General features: G+C 40.4%; 1 protein-coding gene and 1 long non-coding RNA gene across 29 annotated transcripts in view; one reads left to right on the top strand and one right to left on the bottom strand.

The window, feature by feature from the left end:
* The window catches only part of CRPPA (CDP-L-ribitol pyrophosphorylase A), a 292251-nt gene extending 275011 nt beyond the window's left edge, over nt 1–17240 (bottom strand). For 18 of the 28 annotated variants that reach the window (XR_012010932.1, XM_072783932.1, XM_072783927.1 and 15 more), the window contains exons 1-2: nt 17017–17240; nt 1074–1350 (exon numbers count right to left, since the gene is read on the bottom strand). Coding sequence is in view for 27 of the 28 variants with exons in the window: in XM_072783932.1 (XP_072640033.1) it covers nt 1074–1350; nt 17017–17201 (462 nt within the window). In the remaining variant the exon portion in view is untranslated. Of the gene's footprint in view, nt 1–1073; nt 1351–9897; nt 10045–15097; nt 15154–16346; nt 16660–17016 lie in introns of those variants that run through there. The other 10 variants (XM_072783936.1, XM_072783931.1, XM_072783937.1 and 7 more) reach the window with 10 other exon arrangements.
* On the top strand, nt 16804–20841 carry LOC140608944 (uncharacterized). Its single transcript, XR_012010935.1, has 2 exons — nt 16804–16970; nt 17869–20841. It is a non-coding gene; the product is annotated as an uncharacterized lncRNA (long non-coding RNA).
* Nucleotides 20842–21044: the final 203 nt, after the last annotated feature.

Here is a 21044-nt window from a genome sequence, read left to right as displayed (position 1 = left end):
GAAAGAAAAATGTTTTGTTTGATTTGTGGAATTCTTTTACAGCTTTAAAAGCAATTGATGTTTAAGGAAGAGGAGATGGAAGGTGCAACAATTTCCTGACAAAGAGATTACAGTTACATACAGGTAACTGAAGAGAAATCACATGAGATCTTTTCCAGATGGGTTTTTTTTAACTCACCACCCACATGGCAAAGAAGGCTTAGAGGACTCCTTCCATATCTCTACAATCCTAGGTGCTGTAATTCTTAATACCTTTTCATTTTTAAGTAGTTCGAACTCTGAGTAGTTAACATCTAATATCCAACCCTAAAAATAGCGCAAGTACAAGGAAAAGGGACTCAAAGAGGTTGTCCAAGTTACCTATGTATCACTAATTAAAAAACCTGAGAACTAGGCCTATGCATGTCCCCCTCCACAACCTATTGCTATTATGCTATACAAAGGATGTATAGCGACTTTCACTCAGTCTCACGTTTTATCTATAAATCTATTATGTTATTTTTAGGATTTTATCCAGTAATCTAAGAACAGAACAAAGATATTCTAAAGACTACAATATGTCTTTTGTTATCCTTTGTTCTTCCGGTTAATTATAACACAGAATTCTGCGTCATCTTAAAACATTTTACTTTAAAGAGTGTGAAAAGCTTACTTGGCTGTTTGCGCTGAAAAGCAAACCATCTTCAAAAAGTCAAAACACAATTTGGGTGTGATGACCCAGATTTCTGATAATTATGCACATCCCTTACTTCAGAGTTCTCTTAGGTATCTCTAGGTAAAGTGCACAATGCTTCTCTGAATGTACCCATCAGGGTACATTCAGAGCCATATTCTGAAGATTTTACATTCTCCTCCAAAAATCTCATGTTATGTTGAGGGACTACAAATATAAACTCTAATATAGTCTCATAATACAATACTTGAGGCTTCCTAAAAAAATTTAGCGTCACGTCTTTTACTCATCATGCCCGTTGTAAACTGACATTTGACGAAGATTTCATCAACATCCAGGAAGTGAACATTTGCTATAGCATTTGTGTCTTCTATCCATTTTCAGAAGTATAGCCACTTACCCCATGTTCCTTAGCAGCTGTGACAACTTTAAGAAGAACATCTTCCTCAACAAAGGGTCTCACAGCATCATGAATTATCACAACTTCTGGCTTAGAGAGCTTAGAGTCAGGCTGGTCTTCTGCTAGGGCTTTTAGTCCATTGAAAATTGACCTGTGGCGGGTCACTCCAGCTGCAACCAGGGAGATGCGCTGATGCTGGTACTTCTGAATGATACCCTTCATTGCTTCCATGTTCTCTCCAGTGACTGCCACAACAATGTCCTTTATCCAACATACGCTGAAAGAGAAGTGTACACTGAACATAAATTGGGCCTTACACAATTTAAGCTAGTACCAAACTGTATTAGGAAGTCCTACTTTTAACTTCTCAGGGATGTTGAAAACTGAAAGTAAATCAGTCTTATGAATTTTATCAGGTCTTGTAAAGAGGTTGATAATCAATGAATATTTCATATCCTACATAGTAACAGATATAATGTTTTATAGTCCACAGTGAGATTACATCTAGATATTGTACAATAGATAATCTAATTCAAACTTAGTTACTCAGGGATCTATCAGGACACTGAGAAAAAATAATGCAGTAATAGGCCTTTAAATGGATTTCTTCTGGGCAGCCCTGCCTGGTGGCTCAGCGGTTTAGCGCCACCTTCAGCCCAGGCCGTGATCCTGGAGTCCCGGGATCAAGTCCCACATCGGGCTCCCTGCATGGAGCCTGCTTCTCCCTCTGCCTGTGTCTCTGTCTCTGTCCCAATCTCTCTCTTTCTCTGTGTCTCTCATGAATAAATAAATAAAATCTTTTTAAAAAAATTGATTTCTTCAAAATAATTTGTTCAATAGAGTACAAACAATTTGAAGCAGTTTTGAATACCAAAAGTTCTCTCTCAAGAAATCCAATGAATTGCTAAAAAAAAAAAAAAAAAACAACCAACCAACCCACCTGGGTCACTTATCTAATATAAACTGTGCCTACATCGAAGTGAAACATAGCTTCAATAGGTCAATGAATATTGTATAAATTTATAAGTAAGGCTCAAAATATAACGATAAACCTTACAAAATTAAAGAATTAACCTACTGAGTCATACATAGTATTGAGCAATTTTTCTGTTGTAAAATGTTTTCCTAAAGACTTACTGAGATATTGCTTTGCACAGTTCACACCATTGAGTGGCAACTGCATTAAATCTTGGTAGACTTCTCTTGAACACCAGTGCTAACAGAGCTTAATGTCATTAAACTCTATGTTCCACAGCCAACAGGACCAAACCAGGCAAACTGTCTCTAACCCACGCTATCAACTCTAAATAAAGATCACTTTAAAATTTAAAGGAACTCAAAAAAAAATTTTTTTAGAACTCTTAGCTCATGAGATACTCCATGTTCATGTTAGATAGTTCAAGTCTTATGCACATTTTTACAGACATGGAAAAGTCTGAAAATTACTTAGTGAAATTTACTTTGTTAATATGAACATTCAGTTGATTTACTCAATTGTTAATCACCAATCTTCTGTTATTGAACCAACCCTTTCCATGATCCAAAACCCCATTCTGCCTGTGGCTACAACAGTACACAGATGAACACTAAGAGCTACTTTATAAGCACATGGTCTTTTCATTTTAAGTCCATTCCTTTACTAAGTGTTTATTGCATATTGAATAAATGATCATCATTGAGTACACAATGAAAATAAGTACTGCCTTTGCAGAGCTTCCAGATCAAAGAACACTGAGGAACAAGTTCAAGCTGTAATCAAGTGCTATGAAGAAATCCAGGCTCCAGGATTGCAGACAAGTTGATTATTTGACCGGCAAAGGGAAGGCCAAGATGATACTCCTTAAGGACACAAAATTTGCTATAGGATCCAGATGATGAGTGGCAGGGGGGGAAAGGGCAGGGGGTATGAAGGGCCGGTGTAAGCCAAGGCCATCGCAAGGTCCTGAGGGCCAGAGGGCAAGGGGAGAAGAGCCTATGTAGTGGCCGGAGGTCCAGGCAAGAGCCAAACTGGGCTAAAAAAAGCTTTGCACAGAGACATTTACACCAAAAAATAATAAAAAAGAAATGCTCACCTACTCAAATGTTCTAGGCATTGTTTTAGGAGACTGAGGCCCCTAAAAAAGGACCACTTCCTAATTCCCCAAACCTGTAAAGGTCTAACCCCACATGTAGAAGGAACTTTAGAGAAATGATTAAGTTAAGGATCTTGAGCTAGAAGAATCATTCTGGACTCTCTGGGTAGGTCTAAGACAATTACAGGAGTCCTTACAAATGAACAAAAGGCAGAAGAGTCAAAGCAGGAGAGGAGTTAACAGAAGCAGTGGTCAATGTGATACAGTAGCTCAAGTCCAGGAATCCAAGTGACCTTCAGAAACTAGAAAGTGGCAAGTAAACATACTGTCTCTAGAGCTTCCATAATGAATGTAGCATTGCCAACACCTTTTTATTTTAGCCCAGTGAAACCTATTTCAAACTTCTGACTTCCAGAAGTTTAAGGTAATAAATTCATGTTGCTTTAAGCTACTCGGTTGATAGACTTTTTTTTTTTTTAATAGCATTAGTAAACTAATTTCGAAACATCAATTTTACTCTTGTTGCAAGGTGGAGAAGTGGTTTAGTAGAGAGAAAGGATGCAGATAGACCAGATAGGAGGAAGCTGCTGCTGCTGCATTCTGGGCAATACAGTCATTGTAGCCTGGCTACAAAATGGAGCTAGGTGGCATTTAAGAGATAAATCAGAGGTAATAACCTAGTAAGATGGGGGGAAAAATCAATTATGACAGAATATAAAATAGCTCTAACATCGATTAAGCATTTACAATGGGTTAATAAGCCTTAGTCATGCTCTAAACTCCTGTAATCCCCCTGCGCCACTGTCTCTTAAGTGCTAAACAATTAAGATGTGATATATACATCATACTTAGTTTTCCTACACTACCATCTTAGACCACAATGCACTCCAAGTAGTTTTACCATTCTTCATCAAAAGAAGACATTCCTCTTCTTGAAGATAGGTTCCATGATAGCAGGGACAATGTCTGTTTTGCCCACTGCTTTTCACCTAGTACCTAATCAACACCAATTTGCTGAGTCAACAACCTTGGTCAGTCTTCTCTACCTCTAACAGTGTAATAACATCTGACAACACAGCCTTGTCTCAAGGGTTATGAAAACACAAGAAGCTCTTCATTAACCTGTTTAGCTATAAAAACTCAGTTATGAGTAGAACCTTCCCTATATAATGTGGTTTGGAGTCATTTGACTCCTTACCTTCATTTCTAGAACTTTAGGCTGCTGGAGGACTGGTATTACTTATGGTTTGTTAGACACTAGGGGGTAGTTTTAAACATGAATAAGCTAAGACAATGCAGTAATATTCACAGAATACCTGAGGAAAAGATATGCATTATTACATGCAGGCAATAAAAAGCATTAGGGAATAAGACTCAATGTGGGATGCTCTTGGTTTTATATCCCATCCATCCCCCATTCTTTTCATTGCAAAGGTAATTGATCACAGCATACTTAGCAGTGTAGAGTTTATACTCAAAGCCTCCCTGCAAGCAACAAGTGACAGTTTGTGTCCCCTAAATGCCAAGCTTCCCAAGGTTCTGTCTTCACTGACACAGCTGTGACCAAGGCACTCATCTCCTCCATTATTTATTGCATCATCCTCTTAGCTGGTCTCCTTCTCATCGTATTCCAGCACAATCCATTCTCACCACTTCTGAAGGATTTTTCTCACATGCAAACCTAAGGTCAGCCCCCGCTAGTTCTTGAGCTGGGCACTTCGAGATCTGAACGAAGCCCACTTGTCCCTAGACCACTTCAGTTCTTCCACACCACTCTCACTCTACTGAGGGCATCTTCCCACACACCCAGGTCTTCACTTCTGCTACTCTGCTTCCCAACCCACCTATCATCTACCTTGGGTAGGGAGGAAAGTAGGAGACAGTCCCCCTTGCTCAGTTGTTGGTTCAGATATAGCTTACCCTGTGAAACTTTACTAGATATTCTAGGGGCAGCATCCCCATTCTGCACTTGCAGAGTTCTCTTATTGCTACAGAGACTTATCATCATACTACATGGTCCTCCTTTTCTATCTCCCTCGCTAAGCTGCCAACTCATAGAAGGCTACATCTATACCTCAGAGCTTGGCACATTCTAAAGCAAGTAGTATTAGCATTATTAACAGCAAAGAAGATTGATGGTTTGCTAGGTGACACATATTGAATGCTTTCCTGCAAGATCTCCCATCAGATTGTATGACATCACTATTATCAGCACTTTATAGGTGACATGGAAGCAATGAACTGCCCATGAGATCACACTTAGAAAATGAAAGGATGTGAGTGGACCCAAGTCTGATTTTCGAACACATAGTTACCCTCTGCAAATGTATTAACAGTCTCTGAGAAGGATGTGGTAAAATCTAGAAGCAAGAGGAGCATGTCCATATCCACTGTGTCTCCAGAACTTCATTTATCTTACTAGTGATGAACCATATAATATTGCTGCATTTGTGGTCAAAATGTCAAGCTTCCTGTAATTTTTTTATAATTCAAGCAAAAATAAACATCTAATATTTTCCAGGCAGTATGCTAGACATTTGTGATATAATAATGAACCAAAACTGGCATAATTTCTGACCTCGCAGACCATATACTAATATCTTAAATGAATACATGAATTGAGAAGACTTAAATAATTAGACAGGGATAAATTATTAGTTTAAGTGTTTAAGCCTTTTCTCCAGTCATGGATTCATTTAATATATTTGACATAATGGCCTGTGATTCATTTGAGTGTGAAGAATTTTTTTTTAAGATTTTATTTATTTATTCATGAAAGACACAGAGGGAGGCAGAGGGAGAAGCAGGCTCCATGCAGGGAGCCCAATGTGGGACTCGATCCCAGGACCACAGAATCATACCCTGAGCTGAAGGCAGATGCTCAATCACTGAGCCACCCAGGCATCCCGAGTGTGAAGAATTATTAACAGTGATCAAATATACTTCAGTTTGTTGATAATTACATGATACCAAAGTTTTGGATTTCTTTTTTTTGAGAAACTTTAAGTACATGCTCAACTAAATCAGTAGAGAGGACTCTTCTATAGTCAGGAGCTTAATCAGTACCCTAATCTATTCTTCTCTTTTCAGAGTGTATTTTACCAGAAAAATAACTTAAAGTAACTTTTCAAGACCTCATGTTGCTATTTTTCCTTAACAAATACTTTCAATTAAATATTAATATTGAATAATTAAGAGGGAAAAAGACAAGACACTGCTAGACTAAATAGTTATTCAAATATCTGCACAGTGAGTCAATGAATTAATGAACTCCCAAAGATAAATCCCAATTTTACTAGAATTCCTTCAAAGAGCTATAAAATAAGTTCCAAACAAAGCCAGTCAAAATAGATACAATTAGGGCAGCCCCCATGGTGCAGTGGTTTAGCGCCGCCACTGGGAGATCCAGGATTGAGTCCCACGTCGGGCTCCCTGCTTCTCCCTTTGCCTGTGTCTCTGCCTCTACTCGCTCTCTCTCTCTCGCTCTCTATGAATAAATAAATAAGTAAAAAATATCTTTAAAAAATTATGTTAAAAATAGATATAATTATATATACCCATGGCCTTTGACTATTTTCAAAAGTTATAGAAGACTCCAAAGAACAAAGTGTCTTAAACTGGTTTCTTTCTCACACTGTAGATCAAGGCCTATTAGCATGTCAATTTAGTGATTTTTAGATTAACATTTCTGGGTAAATGAAATAGAAATTAATTTAACAGTAAAGTTAGAATCCATAACAAGTAGCAAGGATAGGTCTTCTTGAAATTCTTTCAAAAATGTCCACGTGTGCATATAAGTACATGTTTAATGGAATCCTCATGCTAAACATTTTTAAACAAGTCACAATGAAAAATTTTAGAATACATGGATTTAGACCACTCTTATGAGAGAACATTGTTACACTATTTTGTTCAGCAACCAAGAGTATTCCCAGCACTTACAAGCCTTTTTAAGTACTGTTTATATTTTAAAGGATTTATTCACATTCTTTTCTAGTTATAGAATTAAGAGCCTTTTACAGTATTAAAGTTTAATGATGTAAAATCATGGGACTGAGAAAAACCTTAACTACCTCACGCAGTGCCTACTTAACAAATATTTGCTGAATAAATGAATCTGGTTGACCTCCTTAGCTGAAGGCAAGGAGGCACTAAACTCCTGTAGCCACATTTTATCAAGATCTCCTATATCCTTCCCACCACATTCCATAGGCAATTACAAGGCTACCCTCAAGCTCTATTACACATATAGACAATGAGGAAAAATTTCTCCTATCTTCCCCCCACGATGTAAAAAAATCACTTAGAGTATTCTGCTTGAGCAGCTTAATATGATCAGTTGGAAACAGAAGATTTAAACAAATGCTTTTTAAACAGAAAATCAGGTCCTATTACTACCCTATCTAAAGGGCTCTTACTAGGCTGCGGAAGTTTGGCTCCAAGGGTCAATGGCAGCTGTGGCGATTGCCATGATAATTTTCATGGAGATTAGGCCTGTGGGTTGTACTGTGGCCAGAATTAATAAATTTACATCCCTCCATATTCATTCTGGTATTTTAGCAGCAAAGTATTAAGTTGATGTGCAAGGGCTGGCTCCCAATTGCCCTCACAAGGTCAGGTCTCCATATCATGACCGATAAGGGATTCCCAGTTGTCAAATCCAACCTACCAGTCCTAATCTCTTCTTGAAGGAGCCTGATGGGGTTCTTTCTGCTGGGAATTTAACACAAATATCTAATCATCTGACCTACACAAAACACAGTCCTATTTTTAATGAATATAGGCCAATTGCCTGCTTCCCTTGACTCAGATTTGACCCTTAGTGAAGCATTAAGCTAATTTTTTAACCTCAAATTCATGTATTTGAACACTCATTCAACTATAAACATTGTAAGTGCCTCTTTCTGAATCCTTCATCCAATTAGTCACTAAAACCTATCAATTCCTGTCAAAGCTTCCTGCCTTCACTACTCCATTCCAATTTTCAGCTCAATTCCAGCAATCAATATTGCTCATTTACATTAACATTTATGTATTTATTTCTATCCTATCTTGTTTAAATAGTATTTGCAGGGGTTTTTAGAAAGAGTAGCAGAACAAGTACACAAGAAAGCAAAAATTAGAGACAATCCAGTAAGTCAGAAAATCTAATAAAGCCATGAGTTCATACACTTAAATGTATACACTGATCAGCAGGGAAAATGGTGGAGTAGGAGGACCCTAAGCTCACCTCACCCACGAATAGAACTAGATAACCACCCAATCAGTGTGAAAAAAACCATGAAATGACTAGAAGACTGGCAGAACAAACCCCACAACTAAAAGTAGGGACGAGGCCACAGTGAAGGAAGAAGGGTCAAAAGGCAGTCTGAGAGCAAAAGGGACCCTGCGACCTACGGTGGGGAGGGAGCTGGTGGCACCGAGAAAGGCAGAAAACAGATGTTCATACCAGAAGCTCATGTATCAGGAGAACCACTCTCTTTACTGTTTGCCTCTCAATATGAGAGGAGCCAAATTTCTTGAGTTCTTAAAACCAGTGGGACTTCAAGCCTGGAATTTTTTAAATCCTCAGGGTCCCCTCTGGGAGAGCCCAGAAGACTTTAGCCAGGAAGTCTCAGCCCTTAAAAGGACAGCAGGACCAACAACCCATGCAGATGCACTATAGAACCAGCAGTTTGAAAAATACTGGGGGTAAACTAAGGCAGGGTGGTTTGCTCACTTCCAAGCACAGCCTAGAGAGACAGGGATCACGAGGATACACCTGCAAGAACAAAGAAGTCAGCAGGTACCATTGCCTTCCCTTACCCCATAGCATCAACAATGGCACCTGTGAGAACCGGCCAAAGCAGACACTCCTACATTGCTTGCAGGAAGCCCCACCGCATCATGCCACTCCCACACCACTCAGTGGATCCAGCCCTTCCCAGTTACTCTTACCTCACTACCACTATGGCAGCCCCTCCCCCAGAACACCAGTGCAAAGCCCGCCAACACCACAACTCTCAACTTGCGCTTTTGCAGAACTGCAGTTCCCTCCGTGGCAGGGACATTTCTCAATTCTCAAGCAGACCACTGCCTACCTTGCTGCCCACAACAGACAGAGACAGTAGATACCACTGCCTACCTTGCTGCCCACAACAGACAGAGACAGTAGATAAAAAGAACGATGTGACAACAATGGAACTGAAGGAAAAAGAGGCTAAGACTCAACAGCAGAGCACACCCAACACACATAGGAGACAATCCCTGAAGCATCAGGACCTGGATAACAGGAGACACTGCATGGAAGGGCACTCTAAGACCTCATAATAAGGCTACTGTAGTACAGAGAAACATTTCCCAAATTAAGAACAGGACCTAACCCCAACAAGAGACCACACCAAAACAGACTGAAGTAATAGAACTGATAGAAAATTTAAAGTATGATGGTAAAGATAATCACTGGCCTTGAGAAAGTAGTGGTGGACATCAGTGAGACTCTTAGAGATTAAAAAAAAATCAGATCAAGAACAAAGAGAAATTAAAAATACACTTGGACTAAATAGACTAGCTGAAACAGAGAAACTACTGAACAACCTGGAAGAGTAATGGGGCATAAATATCCAATCTGAGCAAAGTAGAAGAGAATCATGCAAATTGAGAATAGTCTTAGGGAACTCAGTAACACCAAGCATAACACCTGCATTATAGGGATCTCAGAAAAAAGAGATAAGGGGGTAGAAAATTTAAAGAACTAATAGCTGAAAACTTACCTTTCTGAAAAACATCCAGATCCAAGAGGCACAGAGATCCTTGTCCAACCAAAAAAATTCAACACAAGGAGATACACACCAAGACATAGAGAAATTAAAATGGCAAAAAGTAGTCAAAAGAAAAAAATTTTAAAGCAGCTAAGGAAGAAAGTTACGGGGATCCCTGGGTGGCTCAGCAGTTTAGCGCCTGCCTTTGGCTCAGGGCGCAATCCTGGAGTCCTGGGATCGAGTCCCACATCGGGCTCCCAGCATAGAGCCTGCTTCTCCCTCCTCTGATGTCTCTGCCTCTCTCTCTCTCTCTCTCTCTCTCTATCATAAATAAATAACAAATAAATAAATAAATACTCTATCTATCTATCTATAAAAAAAAAAGAAGAAGAAGAAGAAAGTTACACGTAAGGAAAATCCCTTAAGGCTATCAGGAGATTTTTCAGCACAAACTTCACAGGCCAGAAGAAAGTAGCAAGATATATTCAGTGGGAAGGGAAAAATCTGCAACCAACAATCGTCTAAGAAGGCTATCATTCATAATAAAAGAGTTTAGACAAAAACTAAAGCAGTTCATGACAACTAAACCAGCCCTACAGGAAGGAATAAAAGGGACTCCAGGTGGAAAGGAAGACTGAAAGTTAATAAAAGAAAAAAAAAAAAAAAGCAATAAAAATAATTTACTATAGTAAGTCAGTCAAGGGATTCATAAATGGATGTAAGATATGGCACTATATACCTACAACATGGGAGAAAAGGAGTAAAAAATGGAGTTATACTTAAGTGACCAATCACTTCATTTGGACTGCTATACACAGATGTTATACGCAAATCTACTGGTAAGCACAATTCAAAAAGAGGCAAGATGCAAGCAAAGAAAAAAGAGAAAGGGATCCAAGTATATCACCAATAAAAGCCAACAAACCATGAAAGATAGGAAGAAAAATATCAAAATCTATAGTAACAACCACAAAACAAATAACAAAATGGTAATAAATATGCATCTACCAGTATTTACCTTAAATGTGAATGGACTAAAGAAAAAAAAAATCCATCCAAATTGGTAAGGAAGTAGTAAAACTATTTGCAGATGACACATTATATACAGAAAACACTCAAGATTCCACCAAAAATCTATTAGAACTGAAAAATGAATTCAGTAAAGTCAAAGGACACAAAAATCAATGTACAGAAATAGGTTGTATTCCTATACACTAATAATGAAGCAGCAGAAAATGAAACAGTCCCATCTACAACTGCACCAAAAACAAGAAAATATCTAGGAATAAACAAAGAGGTCAAAGACCTATGCTCTGAAAAAATACTGATTAAACAAATTCAAAATAACAGAAAAAAATGGGAAGACGACATTCCTGTGTTCATAGATTGGCAGAACAAATATTGTTAAAATGTCTCTATTAGCCAAAGCCATCTACAGATTTAATGCAATTTCTATCAAAATACCAACAGCATTTTTCACAGATCTAGAACAAACAATCTCAAATTTGTATGGAGCAAAAAAAGACCCCAAAGAGCCAATGCAATCTTGAAAAACAAAACTGGAGGTATCACAACTCCAGACTTCAAGTTATGTTACAAAGTGGTAGTAATTAAAAGAGTATGAGAGTACTTGGCTGGCTCAATTGGTAGAGCATGTGACTCTCATTCTTGGGGTTTTAAGTTTGAGCCCCCTGTTGGGTACAGAAATTACTTTAAAAAAAATATATTTTAAAAAATAAAACAGTATGGTAGAAGCATAAAAATACACATCAATAAAATAGAACAAAAAATAATAAACCCACAATTACATGGTCAATTAATCTTTGACAAAGGAGGAATGAATATACAAGGAGCAAAAGACAGTCTCTTCAACCAATGATGTTGGGAAAACTAGACAGCCTCATGCTGAAGAATGACACTGAACCACTTCCTTTCACCATACTCCAAAATAAACCCAAAACAGATTAAAGACTTCAATGTGAGACCTGAAACCATAAAAATCCTTGAAGGAAGTATAGGCAGTCATCCCTTGGACATTGGCCATAGCAACATTTTCCTATTTATGTCTGAGAGAGTACATCAAAATAAAAAGTTTCCACACAATGAAACAAACAATTGACAAAACTAAGTCAAAGGGCACCTGAGTAGCTCCATCAGTTAACCATCTGACTCTTGATTTTGGCTCAAGTTATGATCTCAGGGTCCTGGGATCATGCCCTAAGTCAGGCTCTGTTCTGGATGTGGAGCCTGCTTAATATTCTCTCTCCCCCACCTCTCCTCCTCCTAAATAAATAAATAGATGTCAACCTACAGAATGGGAGAAGATATCTGCAAAAGACTTATCTGATAAAGAATTAGTGTCCAAAATATATAAAGAACTTAAAAAACTCAACACCCAAAACATAATCCAATTTAAAAATACAGTATGATTTCACTCATAATTTAAGAAACAAAACAAGCAAAAGGAAAATGAGACACAAACAAAAAAACAGACTCTTAATTATAGAGAGCTGATGGTTACCTGAGGGGAAGTAGGTGGGGGAATGGGTAAAATAGGTGATGGAGATTAAAGAGTAGACTTATCATAAGGGAAAAGAAAGATTTAAAAAATAAAATATATACAGAAATATAGATTACTTTATACACCTGAAACTAATGTCAATTAGGACTCCATTAAAAAAAAAAAAAAAAAAAAAACAGTCTAAACCAAACAAAACCACCACACCATAGTGTCTAAGTTGCTAAAACTGGATTTCCATTGATTTTCCAAGTGGCAAGAAAGCCACCCAATTCAGCCACAGAAATCAGAGTTCCCTTAGGACAAGCACATTCAATCAACAAAAACGATTTCTAATTCATCTGATGTTAACACACTTAGGTTGACCAACACACATTATAACTAAAAGAGACTTAAATCTCAATTAGAAGGCCAACATGTTAATACACAACAAGATACATTACTATCAAAAATCTGGAATGCTTTTTATTAGTGAGACAGCCCATTTCCTCCCTATAGAAGATTTATACGAGCTGTCAGTGTATGGTAAGATTTTGATGTGCACTGAACTGTATCAAGGAACGGGTCATCTGGGGCAGTGTCCTCTACCTCGAGAATGAAAACCTTCACAAATCACAGAGAGGGCTGTGTCAGACATTGTTCAAACTTATTAGCAGAGGGACTCCCACTCCCAGGCCACCTCCACCAAGAATCTGAAGAAGCATGGCCGTATCTGCCTCCCTAGCTTGCTTTTCTTGCAGTTGTCATTTCAGTTATTCAGGTGTCCCAGGTTAAGTAACCACTCTTAGCAACACTTTTTTTTCCTTAGTTATTTGAAACCAGAAATAAGATTCCTGGCAGGAATTTTTACTTCCTGCGTAAGACCTGGGAATACATTTTTTAGATCGTAAAATAATCGATCAATTTTGAGTATATTTTATAATTTAACTGTCAGGGCTTTATGCGTTGACCACCACCGTCACCTAAGTTTTCTTAAAGCAGTAATTCTTTTAGAAACTCTGGTCATAAACCAATAGTTACTTACATAAGGAATTAGGACTCTTGTTCTTGACCTCAGTTCCTTATTAGTATAATAGGGGGAAAAAAAAAGTTCTCTTCAAGTTATCATCTGTGGTTCAATAATTTAATTTCAATTCCCTCAACAAGGCCAAAAGGAAACTTTCAAAATCCTAGAAACATTTTTAAGTCAACTTCTTAAAGGCCCTTACAACGAATAGATTCAATCTCCATTTGTCCAGATAGAACCATAGCCAATTTCTGAGTTGTGAGGATTCAGAGATTCTTCTCAATCTCATTTCTTCAATAATTAAGAAATTTCAGGGGCACACAAGTAGCACTCGGCAAAACAAAAAAGCATTTTTCCAATTTCATCAGAAATAAAAATCTGACGTCCCAGCCAATTCACAAGATATATTCTCTATATTCTCTGAAAGTCCCCTCCAACTTTTCAGTGATTGAAGAACCGGTGCTTTAATATACCATGTTGTTGGAGAAGTAAAAAAAAAGAAAAAACAACGGAGTTTGCCTTAAAAGCTAAGGATCTCACTGAGGACTTGCTCCTAATTTCCTCTACGGCCACGGAATGAATACCTCCATCAGCCATTGGCTGTGCTGAGTCAGAGAATAAGCTTCCAGGGTTCTAATAGCAACGTAGGAGTTTAAGTACTTCTTTGGAAGGTTTCAATCAGTTTTTTTTTTTTTTCTTTTCTTTTCTTTTCAGCTGTCTACCCCACCTTCAGAAGTATCTTGTACCTCTAATTCCTGAACCTTTCCAAGATCCTGGGACTTCAACCAACATGCTTCTTCACAACTCTTCTCAGTTTCTTAGGACTGTTTAGTCTGATTGATGACTACTATGCTGTTCCTCCAACATTTTGTCGTTGATCTTTTATCTACTCGAGCACCTCTTACGTTCTTTTTTCTTTGTGTGGCTATACATTTTCCAGTCTCTTTGGGTGGGTAAATCCAAGAGTGGAAATAATGCCATTGAAACACATGTTTAACTAAAACCAAGACTAGCAAATTTCTTTACATTTCCCTATCCCAATTTAAGAATTGTGGACCCAGCTTCAGAGGCGAAATCTCTCGGACACCATAGTTTTATATCAGCTCGAAATTCCACAAGGAAGATCAAACCTTAAGTATCATTTTTTAATACTACCTTCCTTAATCAAGGTTTAAGAAATAAGGTTTACTCACAGCAACGTGTGAGACAGCCAAAGCTTGAGAAAGGAAACTCCTAACTTATGAAGGACAAAGGAGCTTTGAAATCAGTTCTACACAATCCATACTTCCCCTTCTCAGGAGGCAAGGAGAGCTGAGAGTCCTAAAATAACCCAGATGAGTGACAGTGGGGACAACCAATTATATCTTTTCTGATTTGGGACACAGAGTTGTGCTTCCCCTTAGTGAATGGTAAGCCTGCACAATTTTGCCAAATAGTAAAAGGTAAAATTTTATTTATTTATTTTTTTAAAAGGTAAAATTTTAACAAGACATTTTATGCTTCCATTCCCTTTCTTTGTTTGAACTTGAATAATTAGGGAAGATCAAATAACCTAGGCTTTTTTGCACCATGCTCTAGGAAGTCTATTAGCAGTCAAGAAGATGTCCTTCCTTTACCAAATGGCTCAGAAGCACCCATACTTTAACCCCGGTAACTCAAGGTTTCCAAGGTTTTCCTGAAATACATACCAACTGTAAGCATTCCTTAAGTTCTTCAGGCATTGTAACGGTGACAAAAATGAGCCCTGAAGTATTTCAAAACGGAGGTTTAAGTAGTTACAATTAGAATTGTATCACTGCTGTTAATAGAAAGCACTGCTGTTCTTCATTTTCCATAAACAAGGCCTTTCCAGAACATTTTTATTTTAAAAGATTTTTCCAGTAACCACCTATCTGGGGCTCCCTCAGAAGATGCAAACATACTAATAACGCTAATTTCCTTCATAGGAAAGAAAAATATAAAAGAGAGTATATTCCCCTACACCTGGTAATTAAGCAGTTACAGTCTGCTGGCCAAAATCCATTGTGTCCCTTTAATGCCTTCTACATAATTAGCTTTATTGCCACAAGGTCTAGGATTCAATAATCTAGTTACATGATGCAAACCCAGAGAAAAAGCAGACTACAGAATAGGAGAAGCACCTGGAACTGTTTCACTATCTGGGTTTCAGATGGAACCACTGGCCTGATGACTTGACTCAAGGGTGATTAGGACTCTTTGTGCTTCCCTATTCCAAATGCCAACATTCAGGAAGATAACCATAGCCCGATGTGGGCCCTTGGGTTTGTGGGGTGCGTGCCAGGAGGGTGGAATAGGGAAAAGATTTTTCTAGATCATAAGCTTGGTAGCTTTTCGATTGGTAGCAACTCATTGGCTAAGTCTTCATCACAGCCACCTGCAAAGGATAGGCTAAAAGAGGGATCTCTTTTGAGATACAAAAGGGGGGTCGGTCCCTGGGTGGCGCAGCGGTTTAGCGCCTTTGGCCCAGGGCGCGATCCTGGAGACCCAGGATCGAGTCCCACGTCGGTCTCCCGGTGCGTGGAGCCTGCTTCTCCCTCTGCCTGTGTCTCTGCCCCTCTCTCTCTCTCTGTGTGACTATCATAAATAAGTAAAGAAAAAAAATATTTAAAAAAAGGGGGGGGGGTCCCTGGGTGACTCAGCGGTTTAGCGCCTGCCTTTGGCCCAGGCATGGAGCCTGCCTCTGCCTGTGTCTCTGTCTCTCTCTATGTCTATCATAAATAAATAAAATCTTAAAAAAAAAAGAGAGATACAAAAAGCTCACTTCAAGGTCTAGCATCCTAGCACACCACCGCACTGGCTTCGGGAGGTTTCAACACCTTTGCTACTGCCCTACCTCTGCCCTTCCAGCCTCACCCCGCCCTATTCCCGGGCGCCAGAGTAAGCAACATACACCCCCGCTCCCCGTTTTCTCCTCACTGGGGCTCCCCTCGTTCTGCGCTCCGACACTCCTGCTCCATTTCCCCTACAAGTCAGTGCACTGTGTTTACGGGATCAAGCGCAGATGGGCTTTCACTTCGGAATCTCACACCGGGAACTCCAGGATCCGCCGCTGAAAGGCTCGAGTTGCATCGCCCTCGGCCCACCCTGAGCACGTCCGTCCTCCACAGGGGGCTCGTGTTTACGAGTGAGCGCACGAAAGTGAACGACGGCTCGCGAAGCTGCACGTGGGGCTAACAGGGCAGCTCACGCGTGCACGCGGCGGCGACGGGGCGGGGCGGGGCGGCCGCCCGGCGGGGAGACCCGGAAGGACTCGTGCGGAGGCCACGCTCGCGCCGCCGGGCAAACCGAAGCCCCGCCCCGTGCTCTGCCGGCTCGGGCTGCGGAGGCCGGGCTCCCCGCTCCCCTCCCCCTCCCCCCTCCCCTCCCCCCTCCCCTCCCCCTCCCCCGCCGCGGGCCGGGCGCAGAGGGGGCTCCCGGGGGCTCGCGCGCGGGGCTGTTGGGGGAGCGGACCTCCAGCCGGGGCGCAGCCCGAGCCCGCAGGGCCTGTGCGGGCGGAGGCGAGGAGGCGCCAGCGCCAGCGCGAGCGCAGCTCCGGGGCAGGTGTCGCGGGCCGGGCCGGGGCGGGGGCGGGGCGGGGGCGCGTTACCTCTCCAGGGCCTGCAGGGTGTAGCTGATGAGCGGCCGCTCCAGGACGGGGCAGAACTGCTTCGGGGTGGGGACGCCCATCCTCTCCCCGCTGCCCCCCGCCGGCAGCACGGCGGCCACGGCGGGAGCGGGAGCCGGAGCGGGAGCCGGAGCGGGAGCGGGAGCGGCGGCGGGCCCGGGCTCCATGGCGGCGGGCGGCGCGGCAGGCCCGGCTCCCTGCGGCGGGGGAGGGCGGACGGCGGCCGGCGGCGCCGCGAGGCCAGGCCGCGGGGGTCCCCGGGGGACGCTCGAGCAGCCGCGCCCCCTCCGGCGGCGTCCGCGGCCTCCGCACCGAGCCCGGCGCCCCGGCGCCCCCGGCGGGCCTGAGTTCCCGGCGGGCCCGGCCCTCCGCGCTTAGCCGGCCAGGGCGGCCGGGACCCCGCCACTCCCGCTCGCCTTAGACCTCTGGATCCGGGTCACGGGATGAGGCCGGGAATGTGCCCTCCACGTCCACCCCTGGCTTAAGCCGACAGGTGGAGGGCAGATGTCATGAGGAACCCCGGGCGCGGGGCATCTCCGCGTGGCGCAGCGCTTTGGCGCCTGCCTTTGGCCCGGGGCGCGATCCTGGAGATCCGGGATCGAGTCCCGCGTCGGGCTCCCGGCATGGAGCCTGCTTCTCTCTCTCTCTCTCTCTCTCTCTCTGTCTATCATGAATAAATAAAATCTTACCAAAAAAAAATCCTGATATGTAAACCAGACTGCCAGGATCTCAAATTTGTCTGCAAAGTGTAACTACATGACACCTGTGATGGGATTGGGGTTTAATGGCCTGGCCTGAGTTTTGGAATGAGTTTATCTTTTTTTTTTTTTGAAGATTTTAAGGTTCATGAGAGAGACAGGCAAAGAGAGAAGCCGACTCCATGCAGGGAGTCCGACACGGGACTCGATCCCTGGTCCCCAGGATCAAGCCCTGGGCAGAAGGCAAGCGCTAAACCGCCGAGCCACCCAGGGATCCCCTGGAATGTGCTTAAAGATCTCCAGCCACTTTCTAATGAGCCGGCACGTTTCGGACACGCAGAGCCAAGGCGAAAATGCAGTAATTGCTAAACAAGCGACACACATAGGCCCATTTAATCTCCGGGAGAACCCAACTATTACTGGGGTTTTGTTTGTTTTGGGTTTTTTGTTTTGTTTTTACAGAGAAAGAGAAAAGGTTGTGATGTTTAAGTAACTTGTGTAAAATTGCACACCTAATGGCAGAGCTGCCTTAAGGCCCTTGCACAGAAGTACAGCCAGCGTTGAAGAATTCAACTGGAGCATATATGCCCTTTATTTAGTCCTTGCTGGCAGTGTTTAGCGGGCAAATGTCCTGAAGTATTTGGAATGTCAGAGCCTATTGTATTAGGTCCCTGGAATGTAAACCCCATGAGAGTAAGGTCCTTAATTTTGGTTTGGGTTTTGTGCCCAGTGCCTGGAATATAAAAGAAGTGTAATAATTATGTATTGAATGAACTACTGATTGAATAAGTTAATGATAATTAAAGTATAGAGTATTAAATATTTGCTGATTTAAAAAAATAAAATATTTGCTGATTTAATCTTCACCCATAAGTTAATGTAAGATTGATTAAAAAAAAAAAAAAAGCAATCTTTTAAACACCGAAACTATTACCAGGTCATAATATTCCAACCCAGTATTTTTACCCACTTTTCCCAATTGAGGTTAAAGCATACGAAATTGGAATAGAATTTTCCTCCTATCCTTTGTTGATCAGTGACTGAGCATGCTTTTAATACATTCAATACACTCCTATTTTCAATACACATGTTTCAATATGGAAGTACTTTCAAAACAGAAGCAACAAGTACTTTTATTATAATTAACGTTAGGTCCATTATAACTAGTTTGTCAGATGAAAAATAAGCCTCCTAATATACTTGACTTGATAGCACCATTGCCACACCTGTGTCTAATTAATACCTGTTGACTAACTGAATGGATAAATGAATAAAAATCTGTACACAGGCAGAAAGGCAAATCAATAAGTGTTTCTGTTAATATTGATGCTAACTTCCCTTTTTAGTCTAATAGTGGAGTTAAAACTATTTTTCATTTTCTTAACCTCAGCAAAAAAAACATAGTAATAAGAGTCATATTAATTGCTATGTATTACAAACAATTAAATCTCACCAAATTCTAGCAAGAATCTTGTTTTACCGATTTAGTTTTGTTTTAGAGCAAATATATTAATTTCGCTGTTTATGAATCTTAGATCTTTTATATTGTATGTGAACAATATTTAACAGACTGTTCATTTGTCTATCAGTATGAGAAGCAACATTTTTTCTGTATCTTTTTATATAGATATAAATAATTAGTTCCTTGTGCATATTTTCGGTAAAAAAATGTGGTTTCCATGTAGTTTTATACCAACTTGTAGCGGCCACAGTATAAAATTATCTTCTCTGCAACAAGTAGCCAAAAATGCATACCTTGGAAAGTGAGGACCTCTGTGATCCATTGGTTATAACCATTCTACAATATCACTTGATAAATTTAGAAAAAAACAAAACCCAAATGTCTCACAAGGCAGAGCATGCAAAGGGCAGAGTTCTTGGAGTGATTCTTGATCTGGACTCCGGATAATGGTCTCCCAAAGTTGCCAATGTTCTAATCTCTGAAACCTTTGAATACGTTACCTGACCTTAGAAAAGGAACATACGGCTTGATTAAATTAAAGGTCTTCAAATGGGGAGCATAGCCTGGATGATCCAGGTGTGCCCAATGTAATCACAAGTGTCCTTATAAGAGAGGAGTCAGATTCAGAGAAAAAAGTGTGAGGATGGATTTGTAAGGTCAGAGTGATACGGTGCTATGAGTCAAGGATTCCAGGAGTTTCTAGAAGCTGGATAAAGCAAGGAACCAAATTCTTCAACTAGAAATCCCAGGAGAATGTAGCTCTGCCAAACCATTTTGAGACTTCTCACATCTACAACACTTAAATAATAAACTTGTTTTAAGGCACTAAATTTGTGACTTGTTATCACACACATAGGAAACTAATACAGTTTCATACTGAGGAAAACCTTCAAATTTACACAGTGACTATAATCTCCATGAAGTTATACATAGTTAAAATATAATGATGTGACTGAAGAAAGAAAACACTGCCCACTTGATTTTATTTATGCCCCATAATGACACTCTCAGTGCACTGTAATTTTTAAAATACCCTTTAATCATCCTGTGAATAATAAAATGTGTTTTATTGTACTGTGAGTGTTCAAAGCATAGCTTTGCTAAATGTATACCACAATTTTATCAACTCACTTGGATGTGTCAATTTTTTTTTTAATGCATGTAAAAGTGTCTGTTACATGGAAGTGGCTCTCATCTTCATAACTGAAAGACCTAAAACTCCCCTTTGTTGTTTGTTTGTCTATGTCAATGTACCCTGGAAGATTATCTCGGGGACATTATTATTATTATTACTGAATTTTAGATTGAGTTTCTTTTCTTAGTGTTAATTCAAGTATAATTATCACTGCCAATCATTCTCCTCCTCCTCCTCCTCAAACACACTTACTGTTTTAATAGCATTTCTAGAGGTTAGTTGGGGTGTTGCTCACAAATGCAAATGAACAGCTTAATGGTTTACCCTTTTACTCTGTTGAAATAGGAGCCAAACAGAATATATTATTATTCTACCATGGGCCAGTCCCTGTATTTCTGTCAACCTATGAATTCTAATGCCTGTTTTGCCATTGTGTTGTCTGTAAATGCTACAGTCTATTAACGTCTGACCTTTAACTCATTTTTCTACATAATAAAAATGATGCTCCATGATGAAGTCTTTCTGTGGATAATTCAAACTGAACACCACATGACAACAAGATTTTCATCTTTCATTTTCTCAATATTTCTTACAAAGTAAATTATCAACTATCTCGACTGTCTACTTTGTTTTTCCTATTATAGCTAAAAAAAAAAAAAAAAAAAAAATGATAAACAGCCTTAGGACCAAATGATAAACTTGATCATTACTGCTA

Source organism: Canis lupus, chromosome 18, assembly GCF_048164855.1.
Source record: "Canis lupus baileyi chromosome 18, mCanLup2.hap1, whole genome shotgun sequence".
In the NCBI taxonomy this organism is placed as follows: Eukaryota; Metazoa; Chordata; class Mammalia; order Carnivora; family Canidae; genus Canis; species Canis lupus.
The sequence above is the reverse complement of the archived record's forward strand: the minus strand, read 5'-3'. Positions and strand labels throughout refer to the sequence as shown.